At 34.0% G+C, this 23,377-nt stretch overlaps 1 protein-coding gene across 1 annotated transcript in view; it reads left to right on the top strand.

Moving 5' to 3' along the window:
• The first annotated feature begins 6,550 nt into the window (after window positions 1-6,550).
• LOC145306821 (uncharacterized) overlaps window positions 6,551-23,377 on the top strand; it is a 30,385-nt gene continuing 13,558 nt past the window's right edge. Inside the window, exon 1 of the mRNA XM_080149120.1 lies at window positions 6,551-6,613. Within this exon, the coding sequence (XP_080005246.1) occupies window positions 6,589-6,613 (25 nt within the window). The 5' untranslated portion in view covers window positions 6,551-6,588. The remainder of the gene's footprint in view (window positions 6,614-23,377) is intronic.

Here is a 23,377-nt window from a genome sequence, read left to right as displayed (position 1 = left end):
GTTTGAGTATTTCTCTTAATAGGAGTACTAGGGAGGGGGGTGCGATCGATTCTGCACAAGATGTAACTCGTAGAATTGAGCGCCAACTTAAGTGGAATGATAATTTTAACAACTTTTCACCTGATTGGGATATTAGGGTTAATTTTGAGGATTATTTCACTATACTATGGAGGGGCGCTGAGGAAAATTTGATTGATGATCCAAGTATTATCAAAAAAGTACTTTACAAAAAAGTCATGAAGGCCAAGCCAGATATGGTGGGGTTAATAGCTACTCCTGAACGCTTCGCTTCGGCGTCGGCCTTTAAATATTACCTTCAGTTGCGACGCATATTAAGTCCCTATGCCGACGGTGAAACCGCAGCAAAGTTGTTTTACACTGTAAAGCAAAATGATGGCCAACCCTTGGATTTGTATTTCACTAAAAAGCTTAAGGCATATAAAAATATGCATCCAAGTTCGGTCAATGCAAGACAATGGAGAGAGTTTTATGATAATGTGGCAAGGGGCTTAAAACACAAAGAGCTAGCCAGGGACATGTCTAAGTATGGGGAGAGCATAAAGAATCCAGAAAACTATGGGGATTACTTGAACTATATGGTAAAGAGAGGGGCCCATTACATCTCTTGGGCTAACAATGGGCAGGGGGAAACCGAGAATATAGATTCTTGCTTTACTACGGCCACCAAGGATGAACTAGAATGTAAGAAAGAGAGTAAGAATGACAAAATTGTCATTAACGAGGTCAAAAACGGGGAAATGAATAGGGATGAAAGTGGCATTGTCCAAAATGACCCACATTCGGAAGGACAACTTGCAGAGTTTATAGATAGCACAGATCCTATAACTGGGGAGCAATTGTTGAATGTGATCGCAGCCTTGAATACGAGAATGAAAAAGAACTTTATTTGTTGGTGGTGTAATAAAGATGGCCATGCAGCAAATGAATGTTTTATAAAAAGGGATGGTAAACCACCCCTACCAAATTCTCGTTTTGGGAAAATGAACAAAAACAAGGAAAACAAGGGGGCAGCAACTAGATTTCAACCTTCATCCCGGCCAATTTCGGATCAATTTGCTCGACAAGTAAATCAGGTGGAAGCTAAAAACGGCGGGGATGATAAATTGACGCGGGAAATCGAATATTTAATAGCCGCGGGAATGGAAGCAAATCAAAATCATACGCCTATTTAAACACATAAAAGTTAACACAATATTATTATTGTAGATCTATATTAATATGGATATGCAAAAATATTATTGTGCACAAATGTGTTTGAAAGGGTTATGTCTAAAATTGGGGGAATTATAAACACATTTTGTTCAAGTTTGATTGGGGTTATGTCGACACAAAGAAAAAATATTTTCGTTAAAGTACATTAATAAATTATCTAGCTATTATATATAAAATGATAGTAGCGCCTTTTATTATTTATATTGAAATTAGATAAGTTGGGGTTGATTTCTAAAACAAAAACTAATATTGTTTTGACTAGCTTGCAATATTATATCCATTATTAGGATTATAATGGATTATCTTTGCATAACACACTAGGGTGTTTCATAAATAAAATTAGGGTTACTTTACAATCAGAACTAATGTTCTTTTGAAACGTTTGCAAATAAAACTGTTTTGCTGAGTCAAAAAACATTTGGGGTTATTTTTTATAAACAAAATACAAATTTTTTTATACGGTTGTACTGTAAAATCTTCCTAATAGGTTGTTTTGAAACGTTGGCAAATATTTATCTCTGGTGAGTAATTAATAGCCCGGGTTGCAAAACAAAGGGGAAGTTTGCAAAAATATAAGCTGTCAAAACAAAATCTTGGCACTAGCAAAATGGGGCAAAAGAAGGGGTGGGATAATAGGACGCACTTGCCTGCGGGGCCATTAAAACAGCTTAATGGGCTTCTAAAGGGTTCAAATCTTCTCCGTGACGCGTCGGAGAAAAGAGAAGGGGGGGAAGTTAAGATTGTTGTTTTTCATTGGGGGTAAACACAACAACAACACATTTTTAGCAAAGCCAAAAAGACATTGCTTAAAAGCACAGTCTATTTTTGGCTTTTACTCTGATTGGTTATAAAAATAAAAAATCAAAGTGAGTATTTTGATATTAATTGGTTACACATATATTATTACATATATGTATTATTGTAGTGTATATTTTATTTTAAAGTGAAGTCAAGTAAGTAAAACCTAAGTATATGGGGTAGACGGGGGAAATCATGGCTTATTCTAGCATACATTTTAACAATGAGAGGGGGGGGAAGTTGTTTTCCGCTAATTGTATATACGATAGCGGAAACAACTACCATTCGTTAATTAGTAAAGAATTGTTGGAAGAAAATAATATAAATTATTGGCCTCTAGAAGCACAAGCTTTAAATGTTAACTTGGAACCAGTTAGAATCATTGGGAGGGTGCAACTTAGGTTCACATTGGATAAATCTAAAAGTTCGTTTGTAGAAACATTTTATGTACCTTCTGTTACTAGTAAAGTGGTAAATTTAGGTCTACGTTTCTTGCAAAACAATAAAATAAATTTACTATTTGATACTAATGAAATCCAAATAGAGGGTGTTCACTTTAAACTGCCGCCGTACGAAACGGGGGGGGAAATTTGTGCAGAAGTTAGTAAAATTCCTAAATTAAAAGAATTAATACAAAACATTGATGTACGGGTACCGGGGATTAAGAATCACCAAAAATCATCAATGCGAACAGTAGGGGGGCAAAAATTTAACCTAACATTATGTCAGGGGGCAAACATAGTACCGGGGGGGGCAACGCTCCTAGTAAAAGCGCCATCTGCAAAATTTCACTCTCGGGAATGGTATGTCGGTCCGAACACAAATAAAATATTAATTAATACAAGTCTTATGGTTTTGGAAGGGGTTTATAGGCCAAACTCTGATGGGACGTGTTTAATTAATTTAGTAAATATGAGTGGGAAAGAGGTTAAATTACAAAAAGGGATAAAAATTGCTTGTGGGTTTCAATCTTCATATGAAAAGGCACCTGAATCTAATGATATTAATTCTTTATCAACAGATGATTTATTAGAAAGAATACGTTTTCTAAAAGAAAATTTAAGGTTGGATGAAAATGAAATTCTAAAGAATGACAAAGTATTAAAGGGTAAATTACTTAAAATTTGTTTGGATAATTTTCATATATTTTCAAAAGGAGATTGGGACATTGGCCATACTAATATCATGCAATTTAATATACAACTTCAACCTGGGGCAATTCCAACTAAATCTCGAGTCATACCCCTTAACCCCACCTATGAAAAAAGTCTTAGGGAACAACTTGATAATTGGCTAAAATCCGGGGTAATTAGTGAGGGAATGTCTAATTGGTCCAGCCCAATTTTTGCGGTGCGAAAAAAGGGGGTGAATGGGAACCCTGGGAAGTTAAGATTCGTTGTCGACTACCGTCTGCTTAATAACCAGACGGTAAAGACTCAATGGCCTTTACCACTAATTCAGGATAATTTAGAAAGGTTGGGGGAGGGGCGGATTTTTAGCACATTAGATTTGACACAAGCGTACCACAGTATGCCTGTAGATAAAGAAAGTCGACCGTACACAGCATTCACAGCAAATAATAAGCAATACCTTTTTAACCGCCTTCCCTTCGGATTGTCTAATGCCCCTAGCTATTTTTGCATGTTAATGCAACGGGTGATGAGCCTAAATAGGGAATTGGAAAACTTTTCTTTGAGTTACTTAGACGATATTATAATATATTCTAAGGAAATATCCCTGCATTTAAGCCACATTGAGAAGGTGTTTAAAGTTTTGGGGGTGGCAAATTTAAAACTTAATTTAAATAAATGCAATCTATTCACGGAAAAGTGTCAATATTTGGGGCATATAATATCAAAGGAAGGTACACGAATGGATGAGGGATATTTGGATACGGTAAAAAGGTGGGCCAAACCTAGGACGGGTAAAGACATGCAAAAATTTTTGGGCTTTGCAGGTTACTATCGTGAATACTTTAAAGATTATGCAAAATTATGTCACAAGCTAGATGGGTTAAGAAATAAAGATTTAATTGAATGGGACACTGAATTAAATTCAGAGTGGGATAATTTTAAAAATATGTTCAATGAAGCAATCTCAAAGTCTTACCCTCAATGGGAAAATCCTAACCCTTTTATATTTGATATCGATTACAGTAGTCATTATTATGCAGGGGTAATCTCTCAAGTTCAGGAAGGAAAAGAAAAGATTATCGGTATATCAAATAGAAAGTGTAATGGGGCAGAGGGGGGGTATCCAGCGTGGAAGGGTGAGATGGCCTGTTTAGTTTTTGTATTAAAGAAATTTTTGCACCTAGCTAGATTTCGGCCATTCGTTGTTAGGACTGACTCAATGAGTCTAACTAAATATAAGACTTGGACAAAAAACTCTTTAAATGGTGTCACACACCGCTGGATATCTTTCCTGCAATCATTCGACTTTACTATTGAACATAGGGCTGGGAAATTACATGCGAATGCAGATAATGTATCTAGAGGGAAATTCTTGTGTAAAGACCATAATATTGATGAATGTACACAGTGTATAAATAACAATACTTTAGATCCATATCTCGACACATGTCCGCTAGAGGACCAAATCTTTAATGTAGAGGGGGTGCGAGTGGGGTCAGATAAACAAGCTTGGATATTAGCTACTCAAAATGATACTGTTTTATCAAAAATAAAAAATTATATTTTGGAAGGGAAAGTATTTACCAAAGGGGAATTGGAAATTTTAAATGGAAGGGAGGAAATGTTGGTTAAATTACTACCACATTTGCAATTTGATAAAGGTATCATTATTTTCAATCAACCATTACCCAATGGTAAACATGTAAAGAGACCAGTAGCACCTTTAAGTCTATATAATGAAATATTTGAATTAGCTCATAGCGGATATGGGGGCGGACACAGGGGGGTAGTCGAAACTACACTAAAAATAAACAGCGTTTATTTTTTACCTGGGGTAAACAAACTGGTGGAAACCAGAATTAATAATTGTATCAACTGTTTGAGAAAATACAATAAATCCCCTAAACACAACAGTGTTATAACTCAGTCTGCCAGATATAATCGAGTATGGGGGTGTGTGTCTATTGATCTAATTGGCCCTTGGACTGAAGTAATGTTTCAGGGGGGGAGGGTAAAGTTTGTATTAATATTAGTATGTCTACACTCACGCTATGTTTTCGCTCACCCAATAGCTGATGCTACTACAGAAAGCACAGTAAAATGTTTGTTAGAGGAATTTATTCCTACGTATGGATTATTTTCAGCACTCAGGTCTGACAGGGGAACAAATTTTACGTCACAAGTGTTTAAAAGCGTCATGCAAAGCATGGGAGTTAAAACTATACTAATTCCGGCGAGAAACCCTAATTCAAACCCTGTTGAAAGATATAACAAGGGGATATATAATGCAATTAGATCAGATACCAGCAGCGAACCAAGGGATTGGGCAAAGAAAATTAAAATGGCAACTTTTGTAATTAATATAAGCAAGAACAAAAGGACGGGGTATTCCCCATATTTTGTAGTTTTTGGACGGCAACCTTTGTTACCTTTGAACGTATTTTCACCTGTTGAGCAACAGTTAGTGGATGAATTGGATTGTAAATCATATGTAACATTTCTTGAAAAGGTTGAGCAGATTATGTATAACATTACTGGTAAGGAGGAAATTTACCTAGAATACGAAAACAGGAACAGGGGTGCCAGGGAAATTTTGGAAGTTAATGATATCGTATACGCCTTTTTTGATATTGCAAAAGTGGGAATTTCAAGAAAATTACAAAGTTTTTATGCAGGACCGTTCATTGTTAGCCATAAATTTTCAGATGCATTATTTGAAATAACTCCAATTCATAATTGCAATGTAAAATCAAAACATGTTATTACCAGGGATAAGTTAAGAAAAATTCACTCAAGCGTCAAAGTATGTGGAGAAAAGTTGTCATTTAACGTATACCCTTTAGATCTAATCCTTCCATCGAATGAAATAATATTATCCTATTCAAACCCTAATTTCAATGAAAGTTTAGAAATACAGGGAGCGGGGGATAAGGATTTTGTAACTATTGACAAGTTAATGGACAATTCCGACAATGAAGATATGGGAGGGGAGGATACTAGGGGGGAGGGCGTCGAGGAATCCAGTAATGATGGTGATCAGGGAGGGGATCAAGGTAGTAATCAAGGGGAATACCAGGAAGGGGAGCAAAGCCAATATCAGGGGGAGGAACAGGATGAGGTATTTTCAGGGGAAGGGCACTCTTTTGGGGGGAATGCAGATTTAACTACTATTCCTGGGGAGGCTTCTTTTTGGAATAAAGAACCTATTCAATCCTCACCTGAAAAACTTGTTTCCATACCTGAAAATAGAAAAGTTACACTACCAGAATATGTTTACACCAATATAGTGGGAAAAAATTATGGTACTAGATCCAAAAATTTGGAGCAGCATTATGAGGTAGCACCTACAAGGCAATATACAAAGAAAAACAAAAATAAAAATAATTAATTTCATTTTTTTATTTCAGTTTGTGTCACCAGCAAGATGTCGGGGAAAAGATTTAACCAAGGTACATTTTTGTTTCTAATGTCAGTATGGCTATTCAATATTGGTTGGGCGGATGAACTAAATGTCAGTGTGCTAAATTGTACGGGGGGAAACATAACAATTAAAAAAAGTAAATGTGGGAATGGGTTATTTAATATTACTAACGATAATGTAAACGTACCCTAGTAATCTCTGTCTCAGCAATTTACCTTTTTTTGTGCTTATATAAGCATTTTTGTCAGATTTAAGTAGGACGTGCTCACATCGGGAAAGTCCGCACTTTACAACAAAAGTGGCTTTCTTAAATCGGACATGTCGGACTAACGAGCCATTTTCGTAGGTTAATTGCTTACTTGAAGAACTATTATTGCCCTATAAACCCCTAAAAAAACCCAAAAATAAGGGTGGCTGATAAGAATCAGCAAAATCGGACGCTTTTGAGGTAAATGTCTTACAGATTAAGATTTTAATCCGGATTATTTTTCCTCAAAATTTAATCCCTTCTCAGCCATTTAGGCTATATTTGTAGTTGATTGCTTATTTATATCTTCCATTTTTGCTACAAAATCCTTACTTAAACAAGCCATTTTTGTGATTAATGTCCTACTTATATCTTCCATTTTTGCTACAAAATCCTTACTTAAATAAGCCATTTTTGGGGTTGATTACTTACTTAAATCATCCATTTTTGTTGCAAAACGCTTACTTAAATAAGCCATTTTTGGGGTTGATTACTTACTTAAATCATCCATTTTTGTTGCAAAATCCTTACTTAAATAAGCCATTTTTGGGGTTGATTGCTTACTTAAATCATCCATTTTTGCTACAAAATCCTTACTTAAATAAGCCATTTTTGGGGTTGAGTACTTACTTAAATCATCCATTTTTGTTGCAAAATCCTTACTTAATTAAGCCATTTTTGGGGTTGATTGCTTACTTAAATCATCCATTTTTGTTGCAAGACCCTTACTTAAATAAGCCATTTTTGGGGTTGATTACTTACTTAAATCATCCATTTTTGTTGCAAAATCCTTACTTAAATAAGCCATTTTTGGGGTTGATTGCTTACTTAAATCATCCATTTTTGCTACAAAACCCTTACTTAAATAAGCCATTTTTGGGGTTGAATACTTACTTAAATCATCCATTTTTGTTGCAAAATCCTTACTTAATTAAGACATTTTTGGGGTTGATTGCTTACTTAAATCATCCATTTTTGTTGCAAAATCCTTACTTAAATAAGCCATTTTTGGGGTTGATTGCTTACTTAAATCATCCATTTTTGCTACAAAATCCTTACTTAAATAAGCCATTTTTGGGGTTGAGTACTTACTTAAATCATCCATTTTTGTTGCAAAATCCTTACTTAATTAAGACATTTTTGGGGTTGATTGCTTACTTAAATCATCCATTTTTGTTGCAAAACCCTTACTTAAATAAGCCATTTTTAGGGTTGATTACTTACTTAAATCATCCATTTTGGTTGCAAAATCCTTATTTAAATAAGCCATTTTTGAGATAAACTTCCTACTTATATCTTCCATTTTTGTTACAAAATCCTTACTTAAACAAGCCATTTTTGTGATTAAATTCCTACTTATATCTTCCATTTTGGCTACAAAATTCTTACTCAAACAAGCCATTTTTGTGATTAATCTCCCACTTATATATTCCATTTTTGTTACAAAATTCTTACTTAAACAAGCCATTTTTGAGATTAATTTCTTACTTAAATCTTCCATTTTTGCTACAAAATCCTTACTTAAACAAGCCATTATTTGTGATTTATTTCCTACTTTCATGATGAAAATTGGCAAAATTGAACCTATAATTAATGTAAAAAAAAAACTTTATAAGTCAAATTATATTTAACTACATGATATTATACAGTATTATAATACATTCAAAAATTTTATATTCTTTTCATGTTTAAAAAATGACTGATGAAAGTTTGTTTTAAATTTATACAAATCAGTTTAAATCAAATTCACTAGTTTTCTGCATAAATCAATCTTCTGTTTCTGATTTAAAGTTGTGTTATAAAGTTCCAGCAAAACCACTCTAACCACAGACTGAGACAATCTGCCTTTGAAGTGATTCTAATGTACTCTAATGATATTTTGATTGATTTATCAACTCTGTTCTCCAATGAAGTAAACTCCTGAGAAAAAATTACTAAAAATAAAATATATTTAATATTGATATGAAATGCACAAAACTACTCTTTCTAACATATGTTTCTTTAATATTTACAATAAATATTCATGAATTATTATTAACATTTAGAATAAATAAATAATAGTAAAATATCTAATATAGTATTTGTCATTTGGGATTAGACTTTTATTCAAAAAAAAATTTAAAGCTATTATATATAAAAACAAGCAATGAAGCACTAAGGGGGGAGGGATGTACAGGTATGATAACCCCCACCCCCAATGAAATTTGGCATTTAGGAACTAAGACATCATTGTGGAGCTTCTATGTAATACAGCATGACACACAAAAAGTATTTTATAGGGTTTACAGACCATATTACTTAGTGTATCAAAAAAAGTAGCATATGTTCTTGATCTCTTAACATTTCCACACAAGAAAAAAATTTTAGAAAGAGCCTAAATTTTGAAAAAGTAACTTACATAATTTTTAAGTAAAAAGTTAAAATAAGTTTTTAGTTGAAAGCATTTTTTTGAGTCTTGTAAGGTTAATTTTATTTTCATGATCCTAACTTTTTTAACAAAAAAGATATCAACAAAATAAAATTTCATCAAAATGAGTTTTGATTTTCAAAAGCATAATTTACCAGAGATCTAAAGAGATATGTCGAAAAGGGGGCCAAATAAATGTTGGAATTCATCCTTTATTATACACATTGTGATGAAAAAATTAAGTTTTTAAAGTTAAAAGCATTTTTCTATTATTGGGATTATTTATACCCATAAATTTTAGTTCCAAGGTTAAAAGTTTTGGGAATAAAAAAGATTTACAACCTGAAATGGAAATTACCATTCCTTTCAAAAAAAAGCTTGGAAGTCCTTGAAAGTCCTTAAAAATGTAAGAATCGATCTAGCACCCCAAACAATTGGTAAAACTTAATGAAACTTGGTGAAAATATGAAGATTATTACCATAATTATCCCTAAAAATTTCAGCTCTGTATCTTTTATAGGAGTTGAAAAAATCATGTTTCACCCTTTCTGTCTCTGACAGATGGACAGATGGACTGACAGACAGATAGACATTTCAAATAATAGAGTAGCTTCACTACTAATTATAGAATAGCTTTGCTACTAAAAATAAGCTCAGAACTCATATTTATAGTTTTAGAGGGGGTCTTTTGCTCCACTAGCCTCTAGAAAGGAAGTCCCGAAATGAAATCTGTAATGGTTAATTAGTTAAGTTATGTTAAAAAAGTTTTCTTTAAAAAAATCAGATTGATATCTTTAAAAATAAGCTCAGAACTTACATTTTTAGTGTTTTGGGGAATCTTTTGTTCCACTAGCCCCTAGAAGAAAAGTCCCAAAATTCAACTTTTACAGTTTTACAGGTGGATCCAATCAAATAAATGAGCTTACAAGCTATAAAAACAAGCCCAACAATCCAGGGCAAAATTTGGTACTGAATTATAAATATTATTGTAGCATTTGCTGCATAACAAAAACACACACACAGAAAAACTTTAGGGTACCTACATTTTTGGGTACCCCAATGCCATAGAAATGATAAGGGAGTAATAAAAAAAAAATTATTTGTGTAAGAACCAATTATATTCAGAAAGTTTTTAAAAAACAGAGGGGGAGAGGAATGAGGATACTTTGTTAAATAGTTTAATGTTGCTGCCCTACATATGGATATACTTATCCTTGTTTTAAATTAGTATAGTATAATGTTGTTGTTTTACATATGTATATAACTGTCATTGTTAACATTAGAAGGAATAATGTTGCGTTACTAATGTCCTTGTTAACCCTTAAAGATTGGGAGGGGGGAGTCATATATACCCCCCCCCCCCCTCTAGTTATTTCAATGTCATTTTTTTTGTAGGTAAGATAGAGAGTTGTGACTTCATGACCATTTAAGTTTTGTAATTATACGTCGGCAAGAGTTGATCTTATAAGGACATCTGGTCTGTGTCGGTCGTGGCGTCCGGTCAAAGTCGGTTAGGTGGCACCAAATTTAGAAAAAAATTTAAATAAATCTTAATTTCTACATTATGACTTTTGTGTATAAGGAAAACCTAAAATTTTTTTGGTGAATACTTAGATATCAATGACCTTCTGAGAAAAGTGGTGTTATGACCGTTTGACCGCTCCCTGACCGACTTTATGACCGTTTTTTGTCCAGCTTTTACTACAGACATATATCATGAACATCGTGGCTTATATTACAGCTATATTACCTATAAATTTTTTTGGTAAATCCTTGAGCAACAATAAACAGATAAAATATTAATTGGCGTCACCAACCACCGTTTTACCGCCGTAACCGCCGAAAATGGCGGTTTCCGTTATTTGCCGTTGTTCGACAATGATCAGAAAAAAGTATTTTTTTTGTTATGAAAAATTAAAAGTTCGTCCTAAAATTTGGTCATCCTAGCTGCAAAATTGGCCTTTCTACAGCTGTTTTAATATTTAGGTGCTGGCCGCTAAAAAGCGGCTAAGGGGCGGTCTGACCGCTATGACTAGAAAAAGTAATTTTCTCTAATAATACACATGAACCACCAGAAAAAATTTGTATGTCTCTAACTGTAACAGGAGCCGAGATAAAGGGGGGGGTCAATATGAACCCCCCCCCCCCCACCCCTCCGATCTATTAAGGTGAAAATTGGGGCCCGATCTGTAAGGGTTAAATTTAGATTATCATAATGTTGCTGACAAACTTGTGGATATAAATGCACTTATGAAATGTTAAAATCAGTAATTTACCACAAAAATGGCACAATTAAGTAAGCAATTTACTTTTTTTCATGCTTACTCCACGAGGAGAGATTACTAGGAGACTATTCTTGTTTGCATATTTTTTAAATGTTAGTATTTGAAATATATAACAAAGGTTATTTTGTCTTTCTTTATGATAATTGACTATCGGCTACGCCCCTAGAAGCATCTAGGGGTAGGAGGGGGAAAAGTCGACCTCAGAATAGAATTTGAATTTGAGTTTAAAAAGAGTAAAAAAATATTTTTTGTTTGGGGGTGCGTGAAGATATCCTCCCCAAAAATAGTTTAAAACCTTCCCAGGACCTATAAGAAGCTTCACTGTAAAGGAGACTAATATCTGTTCAGTGGTTAGCGAGATCCTTCGGGATAGACAAAAACGCTACTACTTTATATGATAGGATAGTGCAACATCACCTTCGTCAAAATGATAGAATATTCAGAACCATAGTTTATTACTTAATCTTTCCATTTATATTTACCTTCATCAAATAAAATTCTATTCAAATATGTATGGTCTTCTACTAATTTGCAAAAAAAAATTGTTTTAAATATGACAATATGCAGACGTGAAGGCTAGATATACCACACTTTTCTGGGATCTTGCTGAGTCAAGTATCAACTGTTGGGAATATCAAAGGATGACTCCATGCAAAATTTGAGCCGGATCCGGCCAAAACCGGCCGTGAATTTTATGAAAAACCGGTTTTTTCCGGTTTTTAAGGGGTATCTGTAAATCGATTCAGCTGGAGCAAAACCGGTTGGAGGTACAAAAAATTTTACTTCACATGAAATTTATCCAATACAATTGCCTACAAAAATGTACTTAATCATCAACTCGATTGAACAACTCTTTCCCCTCCTAAATGTCCATTAAAACCTCGGAAACGGCAAAAATCGCCAAAAATCACGCCTTCGGCGGCAAATAACGGCTAAACGGTAAGCCGGAGGCGAATGAAACATGAATAAAGAAATGTCTGCCTCAAAAAGTTGTTCAACATCAAAGAGATGCTTGAAGTCTCTAAAACGACTCCTTCCCCTCCTTTAAGGGAAAAAACTGAAAAAACGTGATTTTCAAAAGTATGCCCACTTCGTGGGTGTGGGGTGCACTGAACCCGTCACCCCAGGGTCACCAAATATAAAGTCTAGGCGGCCCACAATGCTGAATTTTCACCAAGTGAAAGTCTTGTGTCATTATCTCTTATAAGAAAAAAGTTATTAATTAATTAAAATTTCAAATTGTGATATTTTGATGGATTTCTTTGATGAAATGACAGGCCGGTCAATTTTTAGGCCATTTTTTGCGGTTTTTGGGCCGTCACGCCCAAACGGTTTGAGATAATCTCACGGGACCTTTTGCCCAACCTAAGTCTGGTTATTTGTAAGGTCTAAGATAAAAAAAATCCCGGATTGGATGAAGCACGACGTCGCTGCGTGCCGTCAAAAATCGCTGGTCGGCTCATTTTGCCCCCTCAAACCCTCACCTCGTGCCATTTTTCTGTGTAAAGATTATAATTATAATCTTTTGCGTAAGTCTGTTTTTTTTTCCTAGACCTCACAAATAACCAGACTTAGGTTGGGCAAAAGGTCCTGTGAGATTATCTCAAACCGTTTGGGCGTGACGGCCCAAAAACCGCAAAAAATGGCCTAAAAATTGACCGGCCTGTCATTTCATCAAAGAAATCCATCAAAATATCACAATTTGAAATTTTAATTAATTAATAACTTTTTTCTTATAAGAGATAATGACACAAGACTTTCACTTGGTGAAAATTCAGCATTGTGGGCCGCCTAGACTTTATATTTGGTGACCCTGGGGTGACGGGTTCAGTGCACCCCACACCCACGAAGTGGGCATACTTTTGAAAATCACGTTTTTTCAGTTTTTTCCCTTAAAGGAGGGGAAGGAGTCGTTTTAGAGACTTCAAGCATCTCTTTGATGTTGAACAACTTTTTGAGGCAGACATTTCTTTATTTATGTTTCATTCGCCTCCGGCTTACCGTTTAGCCGTTATTTGCCGCCGAAGGCGTGATTTTTGGCGATTTTTGCCGTTTCCGAGGTTTTAATGGACATTTAGGAGGGGAAAAAGTTGTCCAATCAAGTTGATGATGAAGTACATTTTTGTAGGCAATTGCATTGGCTAAATTTCATGTGAAGTAAAATTTTTTGTACCTCTAACCGGTTTTGCTCCAGCTGAATCGATTTACAGATACCCCCTAAAAACCGGAAAAAAACGGTTTTTCATAAAATTCACGGCCGGTTTTGGCCGGATCCGGCTCAAATTTTGCATGGAGTCATCCTTTGATATTCCCAACAGTTGATACTTGACTCAGCAAGATCCCAGAAAAGTGTGGTATATCTAGTGAAGGCCCACCAGAGTAAAGCATTGCATTGTATGGATCGTGAAGAGATGTGACACTAGACAAAATTAAAATAACTAAATTGTTTCTTATTTATTATTGCTTTAATGCAGGGATCTACAGAGATAAGATAAAGGCCGATAAATTAATGTACATCCCCAATGATAAAACAAAAATCTTCCATTACAATTAGTGGTTGAAACTTTTGGACACTCAACCAATCAACCAATCCCCAAAGTTGTTAGGCCAACGAATAGGAAAAACTTATTATAAAACTATGGGGACTAGTGTATAAAACAGCCCATGGTCCCCTCCCTCCCTTGAACTATCCTTCTTTTCATTCATTATAGACTAAATATTTGATCTTACGAGGAATCTAAGGAGATAAGACAATGGACGATAAATTTATGTAAGCACCACAATTACAATAAATCTTTTTTGTAGGTAACACATTTTTAGTAGAAAGGTTTATACACTGTTGGTTTGTACAACTCAAAAAAACATACAAGTTTTTAAGCCAACAAACAGCAGATTTGTTTTTGGGACAAGTTTAATTTCCAGTCCAATGTCCCCTCCCTCCTTTGTTTATACAAAGCTTTAATAAATTGTAACACAGAAAGAAAAATTGAATAATATCAGGGGAGGGGACCTTTGACTGTAAATAACACTGGTCCACAATGTTGTGTTTGATGGTTTAAAACTTTGGGTACTTTGAAACAATAATTTTAATGTTACATTTCTCTATACTCGGAAATCTGTCTATAATATGATTGGATAAATAACTATTACATAAATTATGTTTCAGAGATCAACAATGTACTCTGAGAAAAACACCAGTATTTTTTATAGCATCGCTTTCATGGATTCTACATGATTCTTGTTTTCACTTCAAACTAAATTACATTTTTACCATGAATCTTAAGGAATTAGAAAATGGAATATAAATAGATGAATATATTACAATACAAAAAATTAATAGTTATTTCTTGCTAAAAAAAACTGGTATTAATCTTATGATTGTACATTTTTAAATTCGTAGAAAGCTGGATATAATACGATGCTAGACATAGTTTTTTTTCGTATGGATGAGAACCGGATTCGAATCAATATGAGAAATTAAATTATTGGCCAAAAAGTTAAGATTCTGCTAGTTTGGAACCAATCAATCAAACTACCGAAGTTATATCAAAATATAGGGATCTATAGACAATGACTGATAAATTGATGTACATTTCCAATGATGACACACAAAGTTACCCCTTCTGTAGTCCCCAAAGTTGTTAAGCCATCGCACAAGAAAACGCTATTTTAATTTGAGGGGACTAGTGTAATAAACAGCAAACTGTCCTCTCTCTCTCTCTATGCTAGTTTCTAAAGTCTTATAATAACGTTTTCTTATTCGTTGGCTTAACAACTTTGGGGATTTTCAATTTTGATTGGTTAGTTTAACCACTGCTATAACCTAACCATTCAAAATCCAATAAAAGTCCCCATAGTTTTTAAGCCAGCTAAAAAGAAAACATTATCATAAAATTTTTGGGGACTAGTGTAATAAACAGCCCATTGTCCCCCTCTCTGCTAGTTCCTAAAGTTCTATAATAACGTTTTCTTATTCGTTGGCTTAACAACTTTGGGGAATTTTAATGAATTTTCAATTTTGGTTTAACAACTGCTATACTTAATAACCTAACCATTCAAAATCCAATAAAAGTCCCCAAAGTTGTTTAGTCAGCGAATAAGAAAACGTTATCTTAAAACTTTGCAGACTAGTGTAATAAACAGCCCATTGTCCCCCCTCATTCTCTGCTAGTTCCTGATAATTTAATTATATTACAAGGAGGGCTTCGCCCCTAGCCTCTAGGTGTCCCACCCCTCAAGAAAATAGTTATAAACCTTCCCGGGACCTATGAGAAGCTACCCTGTTAAGGAGAACCCGATCAGTTCAGCGGATATCGAGATCCTTCGTTACAAACAAACAGACAAACAAACAAACAGACATCGTTCTACGTTGTATGGATAGTGTCCAAACGTGCACCCCTAATTGTAATCTATAGAAGGGGTAATTTTGTTTAACATCATTGAGGATGTACATCAATCAATCTCCCATTGTCTTATCCCTTTAGATTTCTGCGATAATAAAATTTGGGTATGGTCCCATTCGTGGCAAGTGGCGTTTCGTCGAATTTTCAAAGCGAAGCTCTCTATATTTAGGGTCCGTCCGTCCGTCCGTATGTACGGATAGCTTTTTTGTTAATTTGGGCATGTTAGAATTGTTCTATCGCAGCAACTCTATAATCATTACCAGAACGTCCGAAAGGCCATTTTAAACATGTTGATTTTTTTTACTTTTTTAACAACAAATTTTTATGTGATCTAATTATCCGATTGATCGGATTTTTGTATATTGATTCCTGGGACAATAGTAAAATAAAGTACAATTTTGACCCTATACAAGTGTTAATGTCCGTTTGTCCTACCATTTTAGTGCTTTGCTTTTATGAATATTGTCATCCTTGTTATATTAGATTTTGGATTTATTAGGTTACGTTAGCTAGGTTAAGTTGGGTTAGGTCAGAGGCGCGAAAAAAAAAGTGTGAGTATGGGGAATGCTTTTACCTATAATCAGGCACAACTAAGGGATAGGATAATGGTGATAAATAAAGTTACCCCTATTGTGGATTTAAACTTTTAATTTAATTGATTGAAGTTTGGGCACAACTAGTTAGAAACCAAAAAATCAAAATTCCAAATCTCTAAAATTATTTAAAGTTATTTTTATAAAACGTGCATGGTCTTTCTCTCCTTTTATATAATTTACAGTCCAATGTTCCCTCCCTCCCTGCGTATATATCTAAATGATCCTTTTAATCCAGTTAAAATAAAACCATAAGGAAAAAGGATAAGAGGATGAATACTCACCCCTTTTTCATGGTAAAATACAACTTCCCCATCCCTAAATTCAGAAGCAGACGAAAATCAAAAGCCGCCCAGGGCTTTTTGTAAGTCAATCATAAATAATAATGTGAATAAAAAGAAAAGCGATATTTAGCAAACAGCCGTGGGCGGTCAGAATCAGCTGAATGTTCATTAAGAAAAAAATTTCCCCCTTTTTAGAAATAGAAGGATTCATCTTTCATGAACAAATTTTTTTAAATAAAAATTAAATTCTATGTAATTTTTAATTAAAACATTAAAACGAAAATATCTAATCTAATATTCTTGCCCTAAATATGGAAATAGTAAAAAGTAAAAAAATATTTTTTTATAAAATTTTTAATCCTCCCATTTGAAAAGTAGTGAAATAGCAATAAATTTTAGCGCGGCAACAGCGCTGAGTAGGCCTCTAGGCCCACTGCCTATTTTCGTCTTCTAGTTGCTTCGATTCCTCTCTTTTATTTTTTTCTCTATGAATAAAACAGATCGTGTTAATACCAACTTTTTAGGGATATTAAAATAAAAAAAATTATTATGAGCCCAGGCTATCAAAACAAGTAAATTGTTTTTACTTTATAATTAAACTAGCGGCTGCGCCCCTAGCATCTAGGGGCTCTATATTCGAAGGGCTAAATAAGGGCATAAAAATAGCTTAAAACTATACCCAGCCTTATTTATAAAAATAAAATAGCCTAAAACCATCTCAGGGCCTGTACAAAGCTTCGCTCTAAAAGAGAACCATATCGGTTCGGTGGTTAGCGAGATCCTTCGCTACAAACAAAAAAGCTTATTACTTTATATTATAGGATATATATTGAAAGTTGTCTATAAAACGACACTACACATTATTTTATAAGTATGGCTCAGAACCTGTAGAAATTAAAAGTATACGATGCCATACTGGAATAGTTATTTATTGCATCTTATTATCAACAGCTTTCCAACTAAATTAATATTAATATTGAATAATATAATGTAAAGCCCTACCCTATATCAATTCACCAAGTTGAACTGGTTATAAAACTTTGGGTACAAGTGTAATTTACGGTTCAATGGCACCTCCCTCCTTGTTTGCTCAAACAAATGCATCATAAAAACGTTTTAAGAAATAAAGCCAAACATTAACCCATTTACTAATTTAAAACATGTAAATTTAAATAACAAAATGATTTGCTCATAAAAAAAATTAAAAAGAGTGGGGTCAAAATAGGTAAACAAGGATGACAACATCCATAAAAGCGAAGCTCTGAAAAGGTGTGATAAATGAACATTAACACTTTTAGAGTGTCAGAACTAAATAATCAGAATATAAATATTTAAAAGTTGAAACAAAATTTTAGTAAATTTGTTGAAAAACTGCTTAAATAAAGAATAATGTTTAAGGACATACTTGCATTTTTATAGATGCTACGCTTACAAAATTGTACTTTGTTGTCCTAGGAATCAGTATTCCAAAAATCAGATCAATCAAATAATTATAAAACACAAAAATTTGCTGTTTAGAATGGACGTACGGACATTCAGGTAACAATTATAGAGTTCTTACGATTTCTAAAGTCTACCTATCTACCACAAGAATCACCATACAAATTTTGAAATTGATAGAAAAATTCTGACCATCTGTTCATGTCTGTATGTCTGTCAATACCTTTTCGTTAATTTAGGCATGTTAAAGTTGTCCTTTGATTTTCGAAGGTTTCAGGGTTTCATTGCTCAACAAAGTACCCAATTTTTATTGCTATAAGAAAATGAATGTTTAATTGCAATACATCCCCAATTATGATAATAGTTATTCATTGCATCGTATTATAGACAGCATTCTGCGTGTAGTAAATTTATAAATTAAAAGATTAATTCCGGTTTTGTTAACCCTGAGGGGCCGAAGTCCTGGGCTTACAAATCTGGCATTGATATTATGGTTTTTTTTCATTTTAATATTTATATAAAATTGTCTAGATCATAATACTACACATTTTTCCAGTATGGCTTTGAACCGGTTCTAATCTCGCGGATATTAATCGGTTTCAAAGCCATACTGAATATAAAATTACCCCTGTTGTAGATTAAAATTATTGATTGGGCACTACTTGTCTGGAACCAACCAATCAAAATAAAATAGAAGTACCTAAAGTTTTTAAGCTAAATATAAGCGATAATGGTAATAAAACTTTGGGTACCTGTGTAAATACAGTCCAATGTACCCTCCCTCCTTGGATATAAATGTAATTTACTGCTCAATGATCCCTACATCCCTGGGTATGGTGTGTCTGCAAAAGTCAGTGACCAAACTTTTCCACCGATTATTTTAATCTACAAAAGGGGTCCCGTTTTATAATTGTAATTGTGCATATTGTAAACAGTTATCGCACAAGCAATGTTTTTCTTCAATATAATACATTTTTTTCAGTATGACCCATAACCTATATAATCAAGAGGGAAAGCTTAGATTTGTAGTTATTTATAGCATCGTATAATAAACCCTAAACAGCTTTCCGTGTATTTTAAAATATACATTTGTAAGAGTAAAAATATTTTAAAAATAATGCGCAAAAAGCTTAATTTTATTTGTTCAAAGATGTGCCTAAAATAAAAAAAAACGTTTTAAGTAAAATGCCACCCCCTTCTCCTTAAACAACCTATCCTAACCTGACCCAAAATTGTAGGTATCAGTGCTCATCAAGGTACTTCGAGTGAAAGCGCCAATTTACTTTAGAGCATTGCATTTATGGATTTATTTTTCATGTTTTTACTTCAAACTAAATTTTCGTTTTTACTAGGAATAAGACAATGGACGATAAATTGATGAAAATTCCCTATTTACAAACAACTTTGAGGACTTAACTAATCAAAATCAATATTATCTTAAGTGTTCAAACGTTTCCAACCCTTATTGTAATCTTCAGAAAGGGTAATTATATTTACCATCATTGTGGATGTATATTAATTTATCGGCCATTGTCTTATCCCTTTATTAATGGTATTAAATATTGTATATACTTCAGGGGTAATCTTGCCCTTACGAGGTAAGGTATAATACAGGGATCTTAAGATATTAGACAATGATGATGAATTAAATTTATTTATTGGATTTAATAAAGTTTGGGCACAACAAGTTCAAAATCAACAAATCAAAATCCCCCAATTATTTTTTAATAAAACGTGCATAGTTATAAAACTTTGGGTACCTGTGTCCTCGTTCTTTTCCTATAATTCTAATTTACAATGTCCCTCCCTCCCTTGGTATATGTAAACAAACAGGGATGGAACAATTGACGAAAAATATTATGAACTAAATTCTGCCAATAATAAAATGGGACAGATAAGAAAAGGACAGTTGAAATATCCAGGAAAGGAGGGGTCATTGGGCTGTATATTACACTGATCCCCAAAGTTTTAGATAAAGTTTTATTATTCGTTGGCTTAATAACTTTGGGGATTTTGATTGAATTTTAATTGGTTAGTTTATTAAGTTGAGTGTCCAAAGGTTTCAACCACTAATTGAAATTATACAGAAGTAGTAGTTATGTGCATTATCAATTGAGATGTACATCAATTTATCGGCCATTGTCGTATTCCTTTAGATCCCTGATAAATATCAGAGAAATAAAGATGAAACATTCATAAAATCGAAGCTCTCTACAGAACATTAACTATTGAAGTGTGTCATAACTGTTATAGTTCAAAGTTTGAAATCAAAAGGAAAATTCCATCATGTCTAAATTAATGAAAAAAGCTAACCGATATGGACTTACGAATGGACGGACTCCTAATATAGAAAAGCTTAGCCTGTAAAAATGTATACACCAATCTCAAGAAGGCTTCAAAACAGATTCATATCCGCAGGATTAGAACCGGTTCACAGCCATACTGATTCATATGCAATAAAAATAAAACTTTTAAAAAAATATTCTAACCTTCATAATAGTTTCTTTTAAACATAGATTGGTTCATTTTGCTGCGTAGTTTTATTTAACAATACGATTTACTACAATTGAAATATTCATAAAAGAAATATTTAGAATATTTAATTGTTGAAAATACGCAGTGCTAAAAAAGATATAGAATTCACCAGAGAAGGTTTCATGAATTATCAAATCACTGTAGAAATTAAATTTCACAGATTTGTAACAAACACATCTTTCACCCAAGAATTACTTTGGCTTACTGAGTAGTAGTACTGACGCGACAGAGTAGCTTCTGTGTTGACCCAATAGGTGTGCTGCGCTGGCACGACACACACGCACACACGCGCGCTCACGCGCGCACACACACACAAACACAATCATACACAGATTTCGTTTTTTATAATTTGGATATAAAATTAGGTTGGGTATGTGAAGGGAAAAGACAATTGACAAAATAATTCGATGTAAAATTTTTAGGAACCAAATTCTGTATTTTGTAGCTAATGATTATTTGTGTTTGATACTTTCACACAAAGTACTTGTTGAGCACTGATAACTCCTGCCACCTTTTAATTTTGTTTATTTACTATGGGTCACAAAGTTTGGACACTGATATTCTTGAACAAACCAATCAAAATTCAACATAAGTACCCAAACTTTTAAGCTGACCAATGAGCGAGCATGGTTTTTAGGTAGATCCGGAAGTTAGGCTGTTTATTACGTTAGTCCCCAAAGTTTTATACTAATGAATTCTTAATCGATGGTTAACCAACTTTGGGGACTTTTATTGAATTTTGAATGGTTAATTAATTGAAGTATATTGTCCAAACGTTTCAACTACCAATGACAAACTACAGAAAGGGCATTTTTGTATATTGTCATTGGGGATGTACGACAATTTATTAACTATTGCCTTATCCCTTTAATGATCCCTGGTGGTTAAAATTTCAATTAGCGTACTGAAAGCTTTTATGTCAACAAATAATGTAAAGTAGTTAAGATTAAGAATCTTTGTACATATTTTAATTTAGGAATCTAAGGGGATAAGACAATGAACGTTAAAATGTACAATGAAACTTAAGTTACCCCTGTTGTACATTAAAAATTATTGGTTGAAGCTTTGGGCACTACAATTTTTAAATTAACCAATCAAATGTTAAAGGCGTATCTTGTCTTAATTATGTATCAGTTGCCTTTATGTATAATTTTGCCATGATTTACTTCCGAATGCGGGATTTTGACGATTTTTGCAATTTCCGTGGTTTTGATCTAGAGCATCTAGAGCGGGAAAATATTGTTTTATTTTATTTTATAAATTTAATGTAAAGTAAAATTTACTATATCTATAACTTTTTTTTGTCTAGATGAATTTAAATTTAAAGCGATTTTTTATACTTTTTAGTAGCAGAGCTACCGTATAATTGTGAATGTCCGTCTGTCCATCTGATTGTCCGCCTGTCTGTTCGTCCATCTATCTGTCTTGTTTTTTGTCCGTTTGTCTGTCTGTCCGTCTTTCTGTCCGTCTGTCTGTCCATCTGTCCGTCTGTCTGTCCATCTGACTATCCGTCTGTCTGTCTGTCCGTCTGTCTGTCTGTCCGTCTGTCCGTCTGTCCGTCTGTCCGTCTGTCCGTCTGTCCGTCTGTCCGTCTGTCCGTCTGTCTGTCCGTCTGTCTATCCGTCTGTCTGTCTGTCTGTCCGTCTGTCTGTCTGTCCAACTGTCTTTCCGTCTGTCTGTCTCTCTTCATATTTGTCCGTCTGTCCATCTATCCTTCAGCCCTTCTGTACGTCTTTCTGTCTGGCCGTCCGTCCGTCTACCTGTCGGTCTGTCTGTCTGTCATCTGTCTGTCATCTATCTGTTGTCTGTCTGTCCGTCTATCTGTCCGTCTGTCTGTCCGTCTGTCTGTCGTCTGTCTGTCCATCTCTCTGTCTATCTCTCTGTCCATCTGTCTGTCCAACTGTCTTTCTGTCTGTCCATCTTTCTTTCTATTTGTCCGTCTTTCTGTCTGTCTGTCTTTGGTATGTCTGTCTGTGTGTTTGTCAGTCCCTCCATTTGTGTTTTTAGTAGTTTTCGGGCTATTTTTTTAATTTTCACATTTGGTTTTTTTGTTGTTGAATTTTTCACTTATGATAATAAAACAAAATTAATAAGAGAACAGGCATTAAAACTTTTGGGTACTTTATCAATTTAATTTACAGTTTAGAGTGCCAGGATGGTTATCTGTTTGTACAGTAATATATTGTTAAGGGTTGAGCCAGGGGGAGAATAGTTACTCATTTATAAAAAAAAATTTATCTTATTTCTTCTCTAATTTTGACTCTAGAGGTGTAGTGATGCTTCAGGTACAAGTCCTCTCCAGGTAACCTTTAAACATATTCTGCATTTAAATTGCCATGTAGTGCACTCAATCGCCTAGAGTATCAACACCAATCAGGCAACCAACCCTTTGATTGCACAACCTTTGTCTGAGAAGTCTTAATTGTACATGGTAATGAGTTGCACCTGTTTTGAGCCAAAGCATTCCCCCTACTCTAACTATTTATGTTGCACATCTGACATAGCAGTAGAAAGAGCCATTTTTAAAGTCTTTAGTTATGACATGGTGGACTGAGATTAAACTTATCTTTCCAACAACATGCAGATACGCTACATGTT

Source organism: Acartia tonsa, chromosome 15 (assembly GCF_053477335.1).
Source record: "Acartia tonsa isolate MP-2025a chromosome 15, ASM5347733v1, whole genome shotgun sequence".
Classification (NCBI taxonomy): Eukaryota; Metazoa; Arthropoda; class Copepoda; order Calanoida; family Acartiidae; genus Acartia; species Acartia tonsa.
The sequence above is the reverse complement of the archived record's forward strand: the minus strand, read 5'-3'. Positions and strand labels throughout refer to the sequence as shown.